The sequence below is a fragment of the Garra rufa genome, chromosome 5 (genome assembly GCF_049309525.1).
Source record: "Garra rufa chromosome 5, GarRuf1.0, whole genome shotgun sequence".
In the NCBI taxonomy this organism is placed as follows: Eukaryota; Metazoa; Chordata; class Actinopteri; order Cypriniformes; family Cyprinidae; genus Garra; species Garra rufa.
Window position 1 is genome coordinate 20,683,618 of NC_133365.1, and position 23,577 is coordinate 20,707,194.

General features: G+C 37.3%; 1 protein-coding gene across 3 annotated transcripts in view; it reads right to left on the bottom strand.

The window, feature by feature from the left end:
- The window catches only part of camsap1b (calmodulin regulated spectrin-associated protein 1b), a 34,656-nt gene that overhangs the window by 6,593 nt on the left and 4,486 nt on the right, over positions 1-23,577 (bottom strand). Inside the window, exons 3-13 of one of the 3 annotated variants that reach the window (XM_073839666.1) lie at positions 22,439-22,701; positions 13,338-13,499; positions 12,948-13,028; positions 11,729-11,761; positions 8,515-8,656; positions 6,930-7,069; positions 6,733-6,829; positions 6,057-6,192; positions 5,028-5,119; positions 3,810-3,888; positions 1,421-3,707 (exon numbers count right to left, since the gene is read on the bottom strand). In XM_073839666.1, the coding sequence (XP_073695767.1) occupies positions 1,421-3,707; positions 3,810-3,888; positions 5,028-5,119; positions 6,057-6,192; positions 6,733-6,829; positions 6,930-7,069; positions 8,515-8,656; positions 11,729-11,761; positions 12,948-13,028; positions 13,338-13,499; positions 22,439-22,701 (3,512 nt within the window). Of the gene's footprint in view, positions 1-1,420; positions 3,708-3,809; positions 3,889-5,027; positions 5,120-6,023; positions 6,193-6,732; positions 6,830-6,929; positions 7,070-8,514; positions 8,657-11,728; positions 11,762-12,947; positions 13,029-13,337; positions 13,500-22,438; positions 22,702-23,577 lie in introns of all 3 variants that reach the window. The other 2 variants (XM_073839664.1, XM_073839665.1) reach the window with 2 other exon arrangements.

The window sequence follows — 23,577 nt, forward strand, 5'->3', positions numbered from 1 at the left end:
TCATTCTACAGAATAGTGCAAACTGCTGTCCCACAACTAAAAGTATTCAAATCTTAGATGTTTATTAAGATCCTTCTATTATCTACTGAAAGCCACAATAATATTTAAAATATTAGTAAGCTTAATATATATATAAAATCATCATTTATTGGGTACTATTAATTGGGAGGTGGCTGTCCCAAGTCCTAAATTTTAACTTATGAAAATGATACTGACATAATTTGTTTTATTTATTTTTCCATTGTTGTTTTTAAAAGTATCTCTGATTCTTTTAAGAAGTGAGGTTAAAATATATATATTTGTAAATTATGAAACTTTATGTGAAAACAAAAAAACAAAAAATAAAACAATTTATGTTTTAGTCTATTGGCCGAGATTGATTTTAACTACACCCATAAATTTATGATCAGGAAATATTCCTGTGTCCCCCTCTTTCATAGCTACAAGGTGTGAGTAGGTCTCAACATTTTGAGGTAAAAGTGTTCAAAAGTCTGAAAAACCTGTGTGTAACTTTAAGGAACGTCACTACCGAACACCTTTTTTCTGCAATTCAGCACACTTTTTTGGGAGTTATTCCATAAAATTTAGTTTTTATTTGTATACCACTGTTCAGAACTGTGCTAGCTAACCATGTGCTGATTAGCATCCTTAGCTTCAGAAGGATCTAAAATTGTCATTTTATGGAGTTTCGGTAGTGATATCTTTGTTTTTTGAGTGTTATCCCATAGAACTGTCACGACCGAAACCTTTCATCATTGTTTCAGTAGTGACAAAAGGGAACACATAATCCTCATATTTGGGGGAAATTAACTAAATTTTAGTATAGTTGTGCAATTTTTTGTATTTTAGTACATTTTTGTAGTGTTTTTAGTATTTGAGTTCTGTAATGTGATGTGTTTGCTACTAAAGCATTACTGTCACTACTGAAGCATGTAGTGAAACATTTTTTTGTCAAAAACAAAGATTAATGAATTATCAACTAAAATGTTATCATAGTTTTTAATGAATCCTTAACTTTGAAATCAGTATGATCAACTTTTTGCCTTTTACAAAGAAAAATTTATTAAAAATACTACAAATCTCATAAAATTACACTTGAAATATTGTTTAAAATTTAATTGTCGTGGATTTACCTCTAGACATTTTTTTTTTAAATAAAATAATTAAGCAAAATCTTAACAGGTCAATATATAGTTTCGGTAGTGACAAATTTGGAGAAAGGACAAATATTTCAAAACTTTCTGAAAATATGAGAATTAACTGCACAATTACTAGAAATTTGTACCTTGGATATTATACAATTTGCATACAATTTTTTTTTGGAAAAAATATTTTTTTTTTCCAACTTAAACTTTGGACCAATTCTGTAGAATGACCTATAAATGATTTGATAATGTCTTGTCCAATGCACTCAAATTACCTTGAAAAAGAAGCCCATGCCAGATTTCTTTTCCCCATCACTCCCATCAGCGGTGACATCCATTACACTGGTGTTTTCTTCATCTGGGTTGGCAGCCAAATCAGACAAGTCCACCTCAATAAGATTGACTTTTCCTTTAGAAATATCCTCTGAGGAGACATTATCCCCTGCTGGCCCATCATCAAATGTAGCCTCAGCGTCCTGTAAGGTACCAGACATAGATTCTTCGAAAGTGACACCAAGGGCCACAGAACTTGGTTCCCTTGAGACCATCCTCAAGTTAGCTTCATCATTAAGGTGGAATGTAGTGCTTTTAGAGTTCCCTTTGTCTTTGTTGAATGAGTCTGATCTTGCGGAGCTTTGCACAAAGTCCTCAAGCTCAGCTTTGGGGGTCCTGCCCCCTTGAATGGACTTGGCAGAGGGGCTGTCAATAGGTGTAGGAGTGGAGCTCTTCTGTCCTTTGCTGTGCTCCCTAACTAGCAACAGCTCTGAAGGTTTAGAACGAGATCGTGCTGAACTGAGTTTGGGTGGCTTTCGTACCACAGGGCTGCCACTTGGTTCAACAAAATGTATAGAAGCTCTGACCCTGGATTCAGTTTCATTACTTTGGTCACTGCTAGGTGGTGGCACAGCACCTGTTGGAGACTGGATATTCTGCTTCATGAGCATCTCCTGCTGGAGCGAAAGCTGCATCATCTGCTGCTGAATGTTTCCTATGGCCTCGTTCAGCAACTCAATGGAGCGGTTACATTCATTAAGATCTATCTCCTCGTCCATATCTAAGGCACAAGGAGACACCGTTCCGCCACCTGCCCACTCAAGAGATGCCTTCTCTGGCTCTTCAGCCTCTTTCGGCACATCTCTCAGAGCATCCACACAGGTGTCATCTTTTGATGACTCCTCTTTTTCTTGATTGAGTTTTTGGCCATCTTTCAAGTAGTACTCAGACTTTGTAGGCTGAGGGAGAGTGTCACTCTTCCCTTTCTTTACTATGTGCAGGAAAGCTGCTTTCCCAAGCTTAAGCCGTTGTCTTGCGGTTAAGACCTCCATCTTCTTCTTTTGGGATTCAATTGCACGTCGCTTTTCTTCAAGTTGCATGTGGAGTTGAACTAGTTCGGAGGACAGCATGTTGGCACCGTCCTTGTTCTGTGGTGTGGGACTCTGGTCTCTTTTCATCTTCCAGGAGGTTAGAGGAAAGGGGCAACTCTCCGAGCCATCTGGTGTGGTCCGCTGTGAGCTGCTTGTGCTGGAGCGGATATCTTGATTGCTACCAAACTTCTGCATCTTTCGTTCGGCAAAACTGGTCATGCGCACGCTACCGCTTGCTACGCTGCTGACCTGGGACTGACCAGGGCTAGAGCATCTGCTCCCACCATCCTTATCCTCATGTTCCTTTACATTCATGTCCTCCCGCAGCTTGGCTGACTCTTCATCCTCCTCATAGAACTGTTTCTTGTCTGGATGGAGCTCTTTGGTGAGCTCTGCGTCCTGTTCCTCGATAGTCTCCACAGTCTCTACATCAGGCCCTGGATTGATGTCCCAGGCTTGGACAGGCCTCTTGTCCTCAGGCACCGATGAATGTAGGTAAAACCCAGGTGAGCGCTCAGCAGAAGATGGCTCAACACTACTTGTTGCCAATGGTCTGAAAGCTTGCATCTGCCCAGGGGCTGGAGGCACAAATTCACTTGATTTAGGTTCAAGAGTTGTCTCAAACTCAGAGCTAGTGTTTGGAGTAAAGGTCCGGTTAAGAGTGGATGGAGGTCTTCGTCTGGAAGACGAAACAGCACCTTCTGCTCCTGCTACTCTCCGTGCCGACCCTCGCTGCCTTCCCTCTCCAGACTCTTCTTCCTTATTTAGGCATATTGACTTCTCTTTGGCTGGCCTAAGAACCGCAGGCATCAGAGGTTCCAGGAAGAAACTGGCTGTTCGGGAATCTGAGGGCGCTTCCTCCTGTTTTCCCCAAATGCCTGTTTTAGCACCAGGGGTAGCACTCTGTCGCTCTGCGTCCTCAGAGTTTACCAGGGTGGTGTCATTTTTGGATGAATCTGCCCCGGCAGTAGTTACCAGCTCATCCTCCTCATCCATGTTAACGTTGCCCAGCAGACCGTGGCCATTGACCCGCCTAACACTGCCCTGACCCGGATGGCTCTGGTGCTTGGGTGTGACAGTGGAAGCCAGACTGTCCTCACTGATGGAGCAAGTCAGACTAACGCTGTCGCCCGAGGCCAAGTCTGCATCGCTGTCCGTAGCAGAGTGAAGAACATAGCGATTCAGCTGAGACAGTGGCCTGATTATAATAATATGAAAAATATGACCAAACAAAATACAGATTTAATGTAACATTTTATAAGATATGTTTAAGTACTCATATTTATTGATAGTGTTGTACCTCTGCCGCTTATCTGACCAAGCCACTGTTCCTCTGGAGTGACCTTCTTGCGTAAAAGAATTGGAACGATTTCGACAGGCTGGTAAGAAAAGCACAATAATTTGATTACCTGACTCTAATACATTCAAGTCAAATTCTAACTCAACTGCAAAAATGTATACAGTAGTCAGCATTTGAGGTAAATCAAAACCTATCATCAAAGTTGTCTTAAAACCAAAACAATGGCTGTTGTTGTCTTAGGACAACTCTGATTAACTTTTTTTGATCCACTTCAAATGTTGACTACTATATCCTTACTTGATAGATCCTACTGTCCACACACTTGAAAATTTTGTAGTAAAAATTTATTTTAAGTATACTTCACAATGGATGCATTCATTCACTCATTTGGAAGTATCCCATTTCTGTCACTGAATAAAGAATTAAAAAAAAGGTAATTGTGACTTTTCATCTCACAATTCTGACCTTTTTTCCTCGCAACTGCAAGTTTACATCTCGTAATTCTGACATATTTTCTCAGAATTGTGTGACAAACCCACAATTGCGAGTAATAAAGTCAAGAATTGCGGGAAATAAACTTGCAATTCTGCCATTTTTTCTCAGGTATTTTCTTAGGATTGCAAGTTTATAACTCACAATTAAGATTAATGTAATTTTTGTTATAAACTTGCAATTCTGGGTTTCTTTCTTGTGAGTTTATATTTCACAATTACGAGAAAAAAAGTCAAAATTGCAAGTTGCAATAACCTTTTTTTATTTTTTAATCCGTGACTGAAACAGGCTTCCATACATTCAAATTACCATAATGCAGAAAAACAAAATAATGAGGACTGAAGTGGACAAAGTATCTCAACTGTCATAAAAAAGTTGCAAAAGAATGCAAAAATATTGTTTTGGGGATAAAAACAAACTTTATTTTCTTTAAGCCAAATATATTTTATCCTTACACATTCTGGTTAGGAGTTTGTTCTAAATTACTAATCCCAATTATTCAGGTAAAACAGCTCTTGTTACAGATTCTTTGCAAACTTTGTTGATGTTTCACATTTTTTGTTAAAGTTTAAGACTACAATAAAGCTTTAAATAACCAAATGTGCTGAAAATCATTTCTATTTCTAATCACTTCTATTTCTGAGACTCAACATTTCTGGTACCCCTTCCATGTAAGCATGAAAACTATGATTTCATATGAATGGCAGCAGACGTTTAATTCCATACCCGTGCTTTCCTCTCCTGGCTGAGCCTTTTTCTGTCTTTGTCTCAGTGGCAGAAGTGGGTGGGAGGGGCTGAAGCTGGAACTCCCCTTATTACTGAAACAGCAAGCAGAGGGCACAGTTGGCAAACCACCAGCACAAAAAATTAGGACGAATGATATCCAGGCCCCCAGAGGTCTATCCAGCCAAAATCTAATCGTAACTGACTCTAAGCATTTTCCATGTGGATGGACAAATATAGACAAGCAGCACTGCTATGCTTAGGACCTTAAAAAGAATAACTTCATTGAAATATTACTGTTCTGTAATTGTGGTCTGAATGCCACAATTACAGAACAGTAAAAACAGTAAAAATGCCTTTTATGTCCAAGTAACTGGATTTTTTTTTTTTTATTGCTGATGAAATAAGAGTAAGCACGGTAAACTTATTAAAATTCTTTTAAGTTAGGCAGGGCAGTGCACAGCTCCGTCTCAGCATGTCAGAAACACACAGGCACAACATGACAAAGCAAAGACATGGCAATATGATTCAGAGTGAATCATAATCATGCAAACAAAGTTCCCTCTAATGTGCATGCATGCATGGCTGTGCACTTATGAATTGCAAACAAAACTTTAAAGCATATGGAAGCCTACATTATTATTTTTGTTCATGTACTGCTCAAACCATGACTAGGAATGTGCAAAACTAACAAAACCAGTGCAAAATGTGTAGCAGTGGTGTTTTAAAAAGTAAATAACTATCATTAACTTTTCTGTATTGAATGTTTTTTTTTTTTAACTATGTAAAATAATAAATTAAATCTAAAAAAAAAACAACACAGTGTTTCTACTCTGGTGACCCAATGGTTTGCCCAGTAGAAAACAGGTTTGGCTGAGCAAGAATACAAATTAGAGGGAATATTTTAGATTAATTAGAAAATATTTTCACATTGACAAAGATCACTGAAGTTCACACCCAAAGCTACACATGGAAAAGAGAAAACCATGAAGCACTTACAGAGGCTCAGATTCTTCAGGGTGCAGGAAGTACCTGTTACAAACTTCCGGGCTGTTCTGAACAGGAAGCGCCGGATCAGCTACACCAGGAGACACCAGGAAGCTCCGTTTTGTGGCGTTGGAGATGGGCACAGTAGGCCTGGCACTCTTGGGCTGAGTCATTGCTCTTGCTATAATACAAATAATAATGGTTAACTCAAATGTGTCCCTGGACCACAAAACCAGTCTTAAGTAGCAATATAAGGGTATATTTGTAGCAATAGCCAACAATACATTGTATATCAAAATTATAGATTTTTCTTTTATGCAAAAAAATCATTAGGATATTAAGTGAAGATCATGTTCCATGAAGATATTTTGTAAATGTCCTACCGAAAATATATCAAAACGTAATTTTTAAAGGCGATTTTCTCAATATTTAGATTTATTTGCACCCTCAGATTCCAGATTTTCAGATAGTTGTTTCTCAGCCAAATATAGTCCTATCCTAACAAACCATGCATCAATGGACAGTTTATCTATTCAGTTTATTAGATTCAGATTAATATACATCTCAGTAAAAAAAGTTTTTTTTGGTAAAGGGTCTTAAATTAGCAAAACAATAGGTAGGAAAAAAGAGTTTTATTGGGTTAACTTTATTTGCTTAACAAAAGGCAGAAAAATCACCAAACAATATGACAAATGAACAGTCAAAAAATAAAGTTCTTCACCATCTTTAAATTCCTGAACATCTCTCGGCTGGACAAATTCAGGCTTGACAATCTCAAACCACCAGAAGAGCTCCGCTATAAATACCATGACATTGTGCTGCAGAAGAAAATGAACAGCGAAAGAATCAAGAACAGAATTACACGGAAATGAAACATCCTGTTAATGAGGAGACGCATTATACGACTGAATAAGATACCTTGAGCACAGGAGCTGCGTACAGCATGTCCTCTAGAGTCAAATAAAAGCTTTTGTTAAGGTACTCATTGGCGAACTCTTTCAGCAGCTGGATATTATAAAGGCTGTCTGCTATTGAGGTCACCTCTTTCAAGCAGATATCTGCAGATAACAGAAAACACAAAGTTAGCAAATAAGCTATCCAGAGGCATACATTGGTTCTGACATTCATGAACGCTAAACCGAACAAGGTCAATATTTGCTTGAGAGTTGAAATATCAGAAAAGAACATTTCAAAGAATATTTACTGAGCTTAAGAGGCAGTGCGCAGTGAAGCACCAAAAAAGTAAATATACAATCAATCATAAGTATGAGAAAGCAAAGCAACAAAACTGTACAAATAAACCATAAAAAACTACTGTTATGTGGTTGAAGACAAAAGTTTACATACACCGTGCAGAATCTGCAAAATGTTAACTATTTTACCAAAATAAGACGTTTACATATAGTCCACAAGAGAAAATAATAATTGAATAATAATAATAGTAGTTAATAGTAGAGAAAATAATAGATGAATTATAAAAATGACTCGTTCAAATGTTTACACACACTTGATTCTTACACACACACACACACACACTTGATTCTGATTTTTGTCTATTTATATTTACATATGTGTAGTTTTTTATTCTCATCTTATTTTTATTGTCTGTGTGTTGTTGTTGTCTGTATACTGGAAGCTACAGACACAGAAACAAATTCCTTGTATGCGCAAGCATGCTTGGCAATAAAGCTCTTTCTGATTCTGATTAATACTGAGTTGTTACCTGAATGATCCAAAGCAGTTTTTTTGTGTGATAGCTGTTCATGAGTTCCTTGTTTGTCCAGTTAAACTGCCTGCTATCCTTCAGAAAAAACCTTCAGGTCCCACAAATTCTTTGGTTTTTCAGTGTTTGTGTGTATTTGAAACCTTTCAACAATGACTGTATGATTTTGAGATCCATCTTTTCACACTGAGGACAACTGAGGGACTCATTTGCAACTAACGCTCACTGATATTTCACAAAAAAACAATGTATTTTTTAAAGTGTTTTTTTTTCCTCCATATCACTACTATCTGATCTGTAAAAGCCTAAGTACTAAATTTAATAATAATAAACAGCTTCTTCAGATTTAAAAAAAATATATTTTGTATAAAGGTTAAATAAAAAATCTTTGATTTTTATGACTATTATTTCATTTGTCCGGCTTTACAGGTTTAAAATGAAATGTAACATCCGGTTTAAAAGGGAAGTGAGTTAAAACACTTTGTCCTTTCCCAGCTGAATATGCAGTAAACAATAGTACGCAAACCATTCGTATGATTTCCCAAGGAATGTAAGCACTGTGGCGCCACCAAAACACATTCTGTTTGTTTGGGCTGCCTGACATAGCAACAGCCGGCTGAACCAATGGCGTAACTCTGAGGTGGGTCTACATATAATAAGCCGTTTAGAAGGGTGTAGAGGGTGGGGTGAAGGAGGCAGTAGGACTGTTTGGGAAACCTGATTAGGTTTGGTGCTTCTAGCAGTGACTAGTCTAGCATCCCTAGTGTTATTTTACTCTACCATCAAGCTTCATCAGGTCAGGGCAGTAGTAATGGACCACGGTCAGCAGTGCAGCACCGTCACACACGTCCCTGATCAGGTCCTCCAGCAGGGGGAAGTAGGGCAGCTGTCTACCTGAGGCATGGTCCCGCCGATACCGTACCTGCAGGTGACATGAGAGGAAGCCAAATTGTCAAAACCATCTACAACAGCAGGCTGTACTCAACAAAGTAACCTTTAGTATGGCACTAGCATCATGTAGGCAAAAGATAGTTTGCAAAAGGAATATATATTTATTTAATCCTTGAGGCCGTATTTGTGAGAATATTTGCTGATCTAATACAACTAGGGTTATAACATAGGCGACTAAGACTAAAAGACAACTTATAGGAATAGTTCACCCAAAAAACTAAACTGACCTTATTTATTAATTCTCATATTGTTCCAAGGAAGACAAAAAGAGAGGTTTAGCAGAATGTCCAAGCTGCTCATTTTTAAATAATGAAAGTGAATAGGGACTGGAGCTGTCAAGGAAAAAAAATATAAAAAAGTAGGATTGCCCCCTAATAGTCGACGAGAAGAGGCTTGGTCAACCAAAATTTTATTAGTTGCTTAGTCACAAAAAAAAAAAAAAATCCACAGGAAATGGTAAAGTCATGCAGTCCGTGACCAACAGATCGTTAACTGCTGGTCTATGTGGTAATATAGTACACACTCACAGCAAAGTAATCTATCGAATCTGTAAAGACTAGGGGTGGCACGGTTCACAAAACCCACGGTTTTTGGTTCTGTACGGTTGTTGTTGTTATTTTTTTCTTTTAATCTTTAACACTCCAGTCTTTAACACTATCATGTAATCATGCATAAACTGAATTTGACTTGACTTTAAGCACATTATTGGGACCATCTCTGAGGAAAGCTAGGAGAGATTTCATCAATGTCTTCTCTCTTGATACAGCGAGAGAGAAGACATTGATGACATGCTTTTCATTTATTTGGCAACAACAGGAGAATGTGTATTGCTATCTCTACAGGAATTTATGTGCTTTTTTTGCACATAAAGATTGAACTGAAGAATTAACTTGCATTTATCAAAGAGCCAACTTCAGTGTAGCTCTTACAAAAATAGTATCTTTTAAAAGAAAAAGAGAGGAACTCTTTAAGCTCTGTCTTTTAAACAAGTTATTGGTTGGTTCATGTCATATGACCTGCGGTGCGCTTGCGGCTTACTGAAAAGTTGAGATGTTTTTATCTCGATGCGGCGCAGACGCGCCTGGAAAAAACGTGCGCGTCGCTTCCATTATGAGCGCGCATACCGCGCGTCCACATTTGAAATAACGAACATGAGTGCGCAAAAGACGCTACATGTGAACGGCCCCTTATACGACACTGGCGCATCCTCCAACTCCGGGCAGCCTTCCTTATCTCTCCAACTTCCCATTTCTATACGTGACGTAACCTGCAGCACACCACTTTTACTGTCTGTATGTCCACACACACCTCTTATTTCGCGCAAAAAGGACACTCACTACGTGCACAAGGCTACATTGCGCATGCGTTGAACCGTGTGACGCACACACGCAACGAACCGAGACGAGCGAACCGAACGGTTCGGTTTTTTTCTATGTACCGTGCCACCCCTAGTAAAGACTGTACTTTTATTTATGTGCACTCATTGCGCTTTTGAAAAATAATGAAAGCATCATGATGCGCTTTCTTTTCAGAAATATCTTTAGGTCAAGAACAGCCGACCTAAAGATTGAATATATATAAAAATATAAATATAAAAATTCAATACAACTTGTGCACTAAAAGTTAGTTGGTTGCAAAATTCATCTGCTTCACCGTAGCTCTAAAATTTTCAGGCCCAGTTTTCATTCACTTTTATTGTGCAGTCATGAGCAGCTTGAACATTCTTCACAACTACTCCTTTTGTGTTCCACAGAAAAAGCTAAATTATACGAGTTTGGAAAATCAGGGGGGTTAAAAGAGTGAGTTTTTATGTTTGGGTGGATGAACTGCTCCTTTAAGCAACAACACAGGAGAACAGTGATTAGCCACAACACACATAACTCAATAGCAGCTAAGGATATGAATCACAAGATCAGAGCGAGAAACACTGTTGGACTACATAGATTCATGAGAATGTAAAGTTGTAGTCCTCTATGCAACATGGTTGCATAATATGCCTGCATAACCTAAAATAAACAAACTTAAAAAGACAAACAATTTGCAGAAGTAATGGTCAACCGATATGGATTTTATCAATTTTATTTAAACCGTAAGACCTTTGTTAATCTTCAGAACACAAATTAAGATATTTTTGATGAAATCCGAAAGCTTTCCGACACTGCATTGACAGAAACGCATTTTTACTATGGTGTCGATGTACTATATGTCTGGTTTTAACTGTGATTTTATGCTAAATGTATGCTACTGTGGAAGTCCAATGGCTAAATTTAATAAAACTCAAACAGTCAGAATAATTAAATTTCACCATACAAAAATAAGGTTGTCTCAATTTTTACAGATGTTACTGTTTTTGTTAATGAACAAAAATTTACATCTGCATCCTAGCTCAAACTATTACGTCAATGATTAAAAAATACATTTAAAAAAGCCAAATATTGGCTAATATATCGGTCGACCACTACACGAAAGCTCTTTACATGTAAATTATGGCAAACATTATCATCATTTTTAAACTTACTCAAATCAATTGTGCAGTCCTAACAGTCACCAAGTCTACATTTCAAACAGGACACAAAAGCTACAAAGCAGATCTAAAAGTAAAGAAGCAGGAGAATGGAGACAGAGGATCTCTGTGCCATTCCTCAAACCCTAACAGGCTCTAGCATGCAATGGGCTGGTACAAACATAAGATCAGGCTGATAGACCAAACGTCAGAGAGACAGACAGAACAAGAGACAAATGAAGATGGAAATGACTGCAAGAAATGAGAAGATGAAAGCTGAAGTTAGAGACTCACACATACACACAGAAGCTCACACACACGCACACAAGTACGCTCAGTGGCATGTGTTAGCTCATAACTGCATGTGCTCAAAGGGTGAAAGGCAGATCATTTTGTGCGATTACAGCGTGAGCCACTGGATAGAAGCTTCTCCCAGTGTGCACTGATTAGATAAAAGCGTGGCTTGAGTGGTGATGGCGTACGTTGGGATTGACACATACTACTCGTGCAGTGGAGAGGAAGCACTCACAGCCAACTTACAGGTACTAGTTTCCAATACCATTTTGAGGGAGACTATCCCAGTAGCGAGGGAGGAGGTTAAAGGGAAAGAGACGGGAAGAGGAGCAGATAGGATGTAAGGTCAGGGAAGAAAAGAGCAGACAGATGTGACCCTGCTATGAGGTTAGAGGAGAAACAGAAGGAGTGATGCCACTGAAGATATTAGATCATTTCCACAAGGCTGTAGTTACATTAATACCATCTATTCAGATGCGAGTCTTGCCATTTCAGTTCACACCCGATTATGAGCCTGTTTACACCTGGTATTAACAACTGTTGCATTTGATCCCAATAAAGGGATAATTCACACAAAAATAAAAATTCTGTAATTAATTGCTCAACCTCATGGTTCCAAACCCGTAAGACCTTCGTTCATCTTCAAGACACATATTAAAATAATTTTAATGAAATCTGAGAGCTTTCTGATCCTGCATAGTCAGCAACGCAACTACCACATTCAAGGCCAGGTAATAGTCCATAACATCAGTTTCAACTATAATTTTATGAAGCATCTAGAATATTTTGTGTGCGCTAAGAAAACTAAAGTAACGTTTTTATTCAACCATTTCTTCTCTTCTGTGTCAGACTTCGACATGCAAAAACTTGATATGGAAAAGAAATTGTTGAATGATGTCCTTACTACTTTTCTGGGCCTTGAATGTCGTAGTTGCGTTTCTGTCTATGCAGGGTCAGAATGATTTCAGATTTAATCAGAAATACCTTAATTTGTGCTCCAAGGATTAACAAAGGTCTTAAGGGTTTGGAACGTCATGAGGGTGAGTACTTAATGACAGAATTTTCATTTTGGGTGAATCAAAAAAAAAAAAAAAATAAATAAAAAAAAAAAGACAAGAGGGGAATGTCAGATTTTTTTTTTGGATAAAAACTATGACTGATTTCAAATGCAATTGAGAGAAGAAAAAAAAAAACAGTTTTTCCTGTGCTTGATTGCAAGGCTGTATACTTTGGCCCAGATTTTGTGATTATACATCAACAGCAAGAAAAAAAAAATATTACTACTACAAAGTTTTCTGTAAATGCTCAAATGGATTTTTTTCTCTAGTCTAGTTTGAATGATGTTTTCTAGACACATACAACCCTATTTACAGAACACAGATATAAAAAAACAGGTCTACACAGCACCTGAGAATCAGAGTTTTACAATCTATGAGTCAAACTCATGTGCTGGGTTGCCTGGTACCTTCTGATGACTTGGAGATTCCAGCAGATGCTGCTTTGATTTGTGTTCCTTGTCTGTGATCTCCCTCATTTTCAGATTCACCTGCAACACAAAGAAGGGATTGTTATGATACATATAAAAAATTCATAATGAACATCTGAGGTTAAGACAGCCTTCTTTTAAAAGCGCTGGCAGAGGTCTCCATGCTTGCATGAACAGACATGCTCTGGCCAAGCACTGAAACCCCAATACAGGACTAGACAAATGCGGGTAAGCTATTAGTAAATTGTGTAATACAATATTTATTCAAACATTTTCTACTAAAAGCAATTACCTCTGACATACCAAGGAATGTTCCAATACAAACATGATTTGACTAAAGCTCACACCCTTCAAAATATACACTCATACCTTGTTTATCCAGAACACCATAGCATCTTCAAGGTCAAAAGGGAGCTCCTTGGAGGCACTGAATGTGGAGAAACGCTTCACACAGGTCACAACCTTCTCAATGCTGATCATCTCCACGGTGTAGGCCATCATCAAAGCATCGATCATGGGGATGTGGGAACTCTGTGCCACACAACAGAGAAAGAAACGTCATGCTACCGTTTTAAATGCAGGATAAAGACCAATAAAATACTGCATTTTAATCAACTTAAAAAAAAAAATTTCACAAATAAATTTGATAAACACATAGTACATCTGTAAATGCAGTATTGTGACACTAAACACTTTATCATCACATGTAGCATGTTGTAACTTAAATGCTATAATTAAATAAAACATGATTATTATTATTAGCTGTTATAACAACTATACACTAAAGGCTAAAATATAAAAAGCTTTTTTGGAATGAATTATGATCCAGATTGACAAATATGGCATTTTATAAGGTAGCAAAAGAAACATCCTTATACTCAGTTTAAGGGAACGTTTAAGATTTTTTTTTCCCCAGACTAAAAAAGTTGAAATTGTGCCCACAGCTCTGTGGGAATAAATCACATCCTATTTAGCCCAAATAAGGTCATACTGCTTTTAATAAAGCACAGAGTTCAGTAAATCTGCCAAAGTAAAGCACAGTCAAGATGAAGTAAGTAACATAATATTTCACATTTGCGATGCAAACCCCTTTACAGTATGTAACTTTTCCGCATTCTGGCTACAATCCTGAACACTACCTCATGATTTGAATAAACTATTACGAAGTACACCAAGCATTTCATTACATTCAGTCTTTGTCTGAGACTATGAACTGTTATACAAAGCCCATCCAGTTACCATAGCAACCCCAACAGCAGTCAACCACTGACTTGTTCGTACGGGCTCACGGTACACGTCAGCACAATCTCAGCAGATTGATCCCTGACTCAAGGCAATAGTGTCAGCAAACTTTACCAGAGTGTTTTTCTCAGATATGCATGTAAGGCGTCTGACAAGCATAAACCACAAGTCTGGAACGTGAAGAGCTTTGGACTCAGATAAACACAGTACTAAAGCAGAAAAGCACACTATCACACTACTTTTAGCATTCCTGCAGTGTGTGTACTGTGCACAGTATGCAACTTGCATGAAATACCCAGATGACCTTCTACTTTTGCCAGTATGTGGATTATCCACCTCCTTCCTAATAAACAATCCTTTGAAATTATAAGGCTGCGCTACAAATAATCATTATCCGTCGGTTTGACTGAATGAACAGTACATTTTGCTTCAAGTTCTATTTTCAGATGTCAGGAGAACAATATAGAGATACACTGATTGCAACTTTCTTGGTCGATTTCAATTTACAATTTTTGTGTGTGTGACCTGCCAATACCGATTTTGCATCTAAAGTGATGTAAGAGCCATAATTTAAATGAATAAATTTAACATTAAAGTTAGAAGTGTTCAAGCAGATATTAATTAATATGTTTAGATTTATATCGGTTGAACGCCCCATGTTTATTCTGTAATGGTTTGCTCTGTTTATTATTGGACTGCCTTTAAACACCCCTTAGAAAATACGCTTTTTTGAGAGAGAGAAAGAGGGACGGAGCAACACAGACAGTTTTTTGGCCGGGGTTTGTTTGTTTCTGCTCATTGTACGAAAACATCCAGTAAACAGTTGAAATTTGAACAAAGACCCAAGTCAAATCTTTGCCCAAAAGAATATAGAAGCTTATTGCTACAATAAGTGGCATTAGATGTATTTCCACAGACTTTTTGATGAAGATGAGGTGCCACAAATGGATTTACCATGAAAATTTTCAAATGCATAATTTTTATAAGAAATAATGTTTTAAAGGAACCGTATGTAAGAAATTTATGTCAGTTAATCATAAAATGGCCCTGACATGTCACTAGACATTAAGAAATCATGTTCATTTCAAATACTTATATCACTGACAACAGTGGTCCGGCCAGGATATTGTCATTTAAAAGTGAGAGTTGCAGCCCACAACTGATGTTATTGTTGTCATTTTGTGTTTTGGTCTGAGGCGCCACCCTCCAGCTATCCACCAATCACGAAGTCAGTAGAGTTTCGTGAGACGGGTTGCCAGCTCTGTTACAGCTGCGTTACAGTGTCGGATAAAACATGTATAACGTTACGAAACCTAAAAGACCTCGTTATGAATCCGAAATACGTCGTGACAAAGTCCGAAATAAAACAAGGATTGGTATAGGAGATGCTTTTGAAAGATGGAGACGGCTGAAAACGGAGAAGAATTTCAAGATAGACGCCAACGTTGCTCATTTTCTCCTGGACATGTAAGATTCATCTATGTTTGGCAAACTTTGCTTCCGTACACAGTGGATTTTCCACGGTCGGCCGTGCTAAATGCGTTCATAAAAAGCTTTATATCGCACCACTAGCAGGGTATGAAAACAATCTATGTTCCGACTGAAATGTGGTATTACAGTACATATTTGCAAAATATTTGGCTAATCGCCATCTGTAAATTTTTGCAATACATAATTACTTCGCAAAACATCTCTTGTGAAGCATAAACATAATTAACAGAAGAAAAACAAATTACTGTGTAGGACTCGTCACTTGCCATTGGAAGCTCCTTGTTGCAGCCTACTCCTGCAGCTTAGCTGGCAACCTCGAGTCAGGGGGGAGCGGGAGGGGATACACCGTTCTACAGTATTTTGAAAGTGATTGCAGTACCAGATTTGGCCACAATCCTACATACGGTTCCTTTAAATATTTTTTAAACATAAAAATAAATGTTGGGGAAAAATGTAGATACTTTTAAAGGAGTAGCTCACTTCCAGAACAAAAATTTACAGATAATGTACTCCCCTTGTCATCCAAGATGTTTGTGTCTTTCTTTCTTCAGTCATAAATTTTGAGGAAAACAAAAATGCGGTTTCAAATGATCCCAAGTGCATTAGTAAACAATCCCAGTCAAGGAAGAAAGGTCTTATCTAGCGAAGTGATTGTTTTTTTTTTATTTTTTTTTTAATTACAATTTATATACTTTTTAACCTCAGACCTTTAACCGATCATATCACTAGATAAGACCCTTCTTCCTCGGCTGGGATCGTTTACAACCGCATTTGGGATCGTTTGAAGCCGCATTTGAACTGCATTTTAGAAGTTCAAACTCAGGGCACCATAGAAGTCCACTATATAGAGAAAAATCTTGAAATGTTTTCCTCAAAAAACTATAAGAAAAAAAAGACATGAACATCTTGGATGACAAGGGGGTGAGCACATTATCTGTAAATTTTTGTTCTGGAAGTGAACTCCTTTAAATATGTAACCAAACCACCAGTAGGTGGCAGAAAATTACTGTTTTAATGAGTGATTCATTTAGCAATTTATTCAACTGATTCGTTCAAACGGCTGATTCATTCAGAATGAGGCAAGTGACTGTCTTTATGAGTGGGTTACTGAATCATTGACTCTCGATTCGTTCAAAAACATGGATTCATTCAGTAACAAAACACTGCTGTGTTGCGCGGAGACACACAATAATTCTGCTGTGGCTTTGACTGGAACGATTTTCATCACTAAAAACAATCAATTTTGTGTCTAAAATGTAAGCAACTTAATTTTAACTTATTTATTGAACTGCTATTGTATAAAATCAGTGGCACAATGCAATCGTGTTGATATTTGGGAAAATATATTGGTTGTGTAATGTTGCCTCATGGCATGACATCAATACGCTATCAGTTGGCATTTATACTGAATGAAATAAAAATGTAATCATTCTCGCCACAAAAATTTTTGGTTGGCAAGTCTCAATGCTTCCCTAGTTATTTTTTTATTGATGTTTTAAATCAAGCTTGCTGTCAGGTGATGCAAGTAAAATTCTTGCCCTTTAAAAATCTACTTGTTCCATACAAGCGTTAATCGAGCCCTACGGTTTACTTTTGTCCTACACATATTACAAATTGCGAACTCTGTGTCTTCTTCACTCACAGTGAAGAACTTCCATGCCGACGGCATATTTATGTAAATGAGAGTGTAAGTGTGACGTCAAAATGGACCAGCTCGAAAAGTCGTCTGATTTCCTCCTTTCCCTTTTAATTCTGCTGTAGCTATATGAAAAACGACTGCTTTCCCAATGGAATGTACAAAGAATCTCTAATTTCCCCCCCAAATCCTTTCTATTTTTTTTATTCTCTTTTAACTCACACAAAGCATCATTGGATCACAATTCAATACTATTAACATGACCAACGAACAAGTAGAAATATCAACTATGATTTTTTTTAAAAATCCTCATTATTTGACAAATATTTGCAGGCTAATACGGTCATATTTCTGGTTCTGTTTTTTTTTTTTGAACCAGCTAGAGTTTTTTTTTTTGTTAGCGCGGAGAGCAACCACCCAGTAAAGCATTACAGTAATCTTACCTTGAGGTCATGAACGTATGAATTAACATTTCTGCATTTAACACTGAGAGTATAGGTTATGTTTAAAATATATTTTTAAGATATAACATTTGGTTTTACAAATGCTAGAAAAGTGGAAAGATTACTATCAAATGGAAAGATTACTATCAAATGGCACACATAGGTTCCTAACTGAGGAAGAAGAATTAAAAGAGCAAGCATTAAGTGCTAAACGGTGTTTAAGGTTATCATTTTAGGTCTGATAATTAACACCTCTTTTTTCAGAATTTAGCAGTAGGAAATTACTAGTCATCCAGTTTTTTTTAAATCAACTATGCATTCCATTTGTTTTGCAAATTGGTATGCTTCATTGGGCTACGAAGAAATACAGAGCTATCATCAGCGTAATAGTGAAAGCTAACACCATGTTTCCTGATGATATCTCCCAAGGGTAACATGTAAAGCGTGAAAAGAAATGGTCCTAGAATGTAATCAATGATACCTCATCATTCACCACTACAAACTGATGACAGCAAAGCAAAGTATGATTTAGTGTCACATAACCCTTCAGAAATCATTCTCAAGAAAAGTATTTTTTGATGTTGAAAACATTTTTTGCTGCTTAATATTTTTAAAGGAATAGGGACCTATTTTTTTCAGAATTCCTTGATGGGTCTTTAACTTGATCAAAAACAACAGAAACATATAGAATAAAAGTTGAACCCAAACTTATGAATGGCAGTGTACAATGAAGTAAGCAATACGAAAGTAGTCCATTCCAAATTTGCCTATGTGTGCAGTTTATGTAACAGGATTTAGTGGTCAACCAAATTTAGTGGTCAGTCAAAATGGCATTAAACATTCATGTTACGACATGCAGATAATAAAGAAGATGTAGCAGATAATAAAGAAGATGCCATGAGACTTTAAAACAGCAGCATGCTCCTTAATGACCAAATTAACACAGTAGCATACACCAGGGGTCAACTAAATAGAATGCGAAACATTTTCATATTACAGTATCATTTACACAGCACAAAGAAAATTTAACTATAGTAGATAACATTTGAAACGGACCAAAATCTTTCAACAAAGTTGTCCTAAAACCATAACAATACCTGTTCTTGTCTTAGGACAACTTTGATTAACTTCAAATGTTGACTGTTAACTGTATATTAAAAAAAGCACCGTCTTAAATGTTGTAAACCACTGTTTTCATTAGTGATTGCACTCCCTTCCGAAAATGTAATACCATGCATGCAGCACTGATGCAATTACACTGGTTCAAAGCAAACATATGACACCTATTCCTTTTAAAGTCATTAAGCTGTGCCTACACACCTCACAAAGACATTCTGTTCAGTCTAACAGGTTTGTGAGGATCACACCGTACTAAGCTCTGCACAGGGTGTGGGCTTGACCACAAAGATTTGCATTTGAAGTGATAAAGGCACGAATGAGTGTACAATGCTGATTCACCAACATCAGTGATTGCCATTCAATGGAGGAAGCACATCACTGGCTGAAAGAATACGGCTGCGAATCAGTGAAATCCACTCTGCACTGTGTTACTTTAGCTCAAGCGCTGATCACACTAATTGTTTGGACAGGTGATTGTAGTGAAACACATGCTGGATATACCAACAATAGCAGCATTCTCCCATCAGTGCAGAAGATATCTGCAACAGGAAGAGCTCTGCAAACCACAGTTTCCATGTCACACTTGCTTTTTCTTTGTCTGGATTTGGACTGTAATAAGTGCTTGCCAAGACAACTATCACTATTATCATTTCTTCCTCCAGATAAAATGCTCATGCTGGTGCTTGTGCTATCAGGGCTCGAAATTGCGACGATATATTTCGTGCTACAGCGTACATTCTGTCAGATACAATTCTGCCGCCTCCGTCGCAATATACTGTACATAGCCGCATAAATTCACATCAGATGATAACTCGGCGGCAGAGTTCCACTCACGCAGGGGCGTAATTTCCACTCGGGACACTTTTCAAAATCCCGTTGGTGTCCTCCCACTTTCAAAAGGTTTTGTTAAAGTAATCTCTTGTATTGTAGAATGCACGCGGTATCGTTAAAACGAAACCAAAAGTAAAACTCGCACACGCATTCAAAAGCAATTTTAATACCCCACGTTTAAAGAGCGACTGCCCAATGTGCGCAAATTAGGCTACATAACATATCTAGGCTGTTATTAGTATGTGGGCTATAATAAGCTGTATTGTGTCTACAGCTCTGTATCAGAAAAATTCGGTCATTTGCACTTTGAATATTGAAAGAGTAGCCTACTTTGATCATGCCTGCATTTATTGTCTACACGACTAAGAAAGAAGTGTCGTTTATTTTTTGTTGTTTATACTGTAGATTGTTTAAAAATGCAGTGGTTGCCTCTAAATGGCTTTAACTCTTTATCTTTAACCTCTTTAAATGGCTGTAACTATTATAGAGAAAACAAACCTTGTTCATGTACTCATATTTTCATTCATTGTCCCTTGCTTAAGGCGTAAAATAAATGTATATAAAAAAGGCTTTCAGAATCAGCCCATTAGCTTGTAAAACATCTGCATTAAGAATTGACCATGAAGAATCAAGATCGGCGCATTACTAAAACGAAATTAGGTGCTCCTAAATTTTTTTTGGTGCTCCTAACTTTTTGAAGTTGGGAGCACCAGTGCTACCAAGTAAAAAAGTTAATTTCGAGCCCTGGCTATGCATGCGAATGATACCTCAAATAACAAAGCTTATTGAAGAGAGGGTTGCTATTACTAAAGAATTATATCTAAGGATGTCTTTTGATCTGGGACTGCAAGCAACTACCTACAAACCATCCAAGCAACCAGCTAGAAAACACACAGTAATATAACCTAGCCATATCTTGGCAGCAGAATATCATAGAGAGTTGGGGATGGGCTCTTTTGACCTGGGGCTGAGTACTGTGGTCCATACGGGACCCCTGCCATATTTTGGCAGCAGAATATCAGAGATATGGGGGCAGGGATTTTTGGCCAAAAAACAAACATTTTAGCTGTGACTTCAACTGGCAACCAGAACTAACAGAAAATGTAAAAATGCCGTTGGGGACTGTTAAGCAAAAATATGCAATTGGACTAAAATTCAGAATACTAGCATATTTCTCTATATTATACAGTACATAATTTAAATATACACTATACACACACACCCCAGTTCTAAAGTTTTCTAGCAGTTAGATTTTTTAAATGTTTTCGTAGAACACCTCTTACACTCAACAAGGCTGCATTTATTTTAACAAAGGTAATCTTGTGAAATATCAGAATTTTAAATAACTTTTCTAATTTAATTTTTTTTTTTTTTTTTTTGCTGAGGTAAAAAAACCCAACAACAAATACACACACACACAGACATACATATCAACCTCCAATACCGATGCCATAGTTATTAGTTATATCATCATACTGTTTACAGCTGTTCAAGAAGCCTTCGGGAGCTGAAACCCAATTATGGTAAGGGGTATTACATTTCCAACACACACTCCAAGCAGTCACCCAATCACAACAGACTGGACAAGGTGACTAATCAAAGCAGACTGGGGATTTTCATAAAGGTGGGCTTTAAAGTGACAGGAAGAGTTTTAGGCGGTGTGTAAAGAAGTGCTGCAGCAATGTACAACATGAGAAAAATGCATTTAACTAAATCATGCAAATGTATTTTAGCAGACCTTAAAAAATTAAATGATTATTAAATAAAATACAGTTTAATATAGACACTTTGTGTTCTTGCTGAATATAAGTATTGTTTTCCTTCTTTTTTCTTTTAAATCTTACTGATGCCAAACATTTGAATGGTAGTATTTGTGTACCAGCCAAAATATTTTTAATGTTTTAAAAACGTATTTTAAAGTCTCTTCTGCTCACCAAGCCTGCATTTATTTAAACCAAGGTACAGCAAAAGCAGTAAAATTTTGAAATATTTTTATTATTTACAATAACTGTTTTATATTTGAACATATTTTAAAATGTATTTTTTTCCTGTGATCAAAGCTAAATTTTCAGCATCATTACTCCCGTCTTCAGTGTCACATGATCTTTCAGAAATCATTCCAATATGTTGATTTGCTTTTCAAAAAGCTTTTTTTTTAATTATTATCAATATTTAAAATAGTAAAGAACATTTTCTCAGGATTTGTAATTAATAGAAAGATCCAAAGATATTCATCCAAAATAAAAAAAGCTTTTGTAACATTATACACTATACCATTCAAAAGTTCAGGAATCAGATTTATATTTCATCAAGGAAACCTGAAAAAAATCTCTTTTCAACACAATAATAATAATAATAACAACAAATGCAGCAAATCAGAATATTACAATGATTTCTGAAGGATCATGTGACTGAAGCAATGATGCTAAAAATTCAGCTTTAAAATCACAGGAATAAAAACATATTCAAATAGAAAACAGTTATTTTAAATAGTAAAAATATTTCAAAATGTTACTGTTTTTGCCGTACTTTGAATCAAATAAATGCAGGCTTGGTGAGCAGAAGAGACTTACTGATTAAAAATATTACTGTTCAAAAACTGTAGTGTAAATGCATATTATTTTCATCCAAAAATAATAGAGTAGTGTTCTGAACACACTTAAAGATACAAAATGACATAACACATTTTGAATGCATCATTGACGCACCATTTTGATTGGCTGGCAGGTCAGATCTGAGTCGGTGACAGGCGTGTCATCGCCCTCCATGACATAGATGCCTTTGCGAGACAAGGCCTGTATTACTGACTGGTGGGACTGCAGAGAGGCCACCTGGTCTCCTTTGAGAATGAGGGCGCACACGCGACAGTACAGCTCACAGGACAGCAGTAACCGGATCACAGGGGGCTTAATGTGCTCCTGGTCATACTGGTCTGTGTAGAAAGGGTCTCGCAGGTCATCTGGGATGTGATCTGACAGGAGGAGAAAACAATAAATTAGGATATAAAGAAATTAAAAAGATGAAATACAGAGGATGTTTTCAACTGTTACGATCGGTACAACTCTGCTGAGCTAGGCATTAGATGCAATCTGCCAGCGATTCCCTGCTTTGTTGCCATCTAATGCACTATGTGCTAGACAATAGCGTGATGGTGTGAAAAGCAAGACATAGGGCTCTACTCTCTTCACGAGATCTCCTGTGCAGACATCATCATCATCAGATGAGCTGTGGCAGCTGGGGTTCGGCTGCAACCAGAAGGCTCAAACAGAGGGGAGGAAGGCCAGACGTGTACTAGTCTGGGCAGCTATTGCTCCGTCCACACCCATCACACATACATCCACACCCTCTGCACCAGTATTCCCCAGGAGAAGCATATCATTAAATGTGAAGGCACTAGGTCCAATCATCCATCATGCATTTATGCACGCACACCTGCCCCCTCTGATGTACCACGTGGAGCTGTCTGCTTTGTTCCAAACCAGTATGTCTGCCACAAGCATGGGTTTAACGACTGGTACTTAATAGTAAGCAATTTATCAGATTATTATAAAATTTTGACACAGGAAAGTAATTATAACACAGGGGTATCTACTTATAGCTGGAACACCATAATGATTGATTTTTAAGATTTTTATATGAATGTTATCATGTAGTGTAGCTATATCAAACATGAAAAATTATTTAATCTACACCAACGGGTAAGACGCAGAAGACACGACAGCCTTAAAGGGATGGTTCGGAGTAGATTTGACTTCATTGCTATGCACTCCGAAGCCCATGTAAATACCCCATCAGAAGTTTTTTTTTACCTTAGTCAAACATTGAGGGAAATATCAGAGTTTTTCGA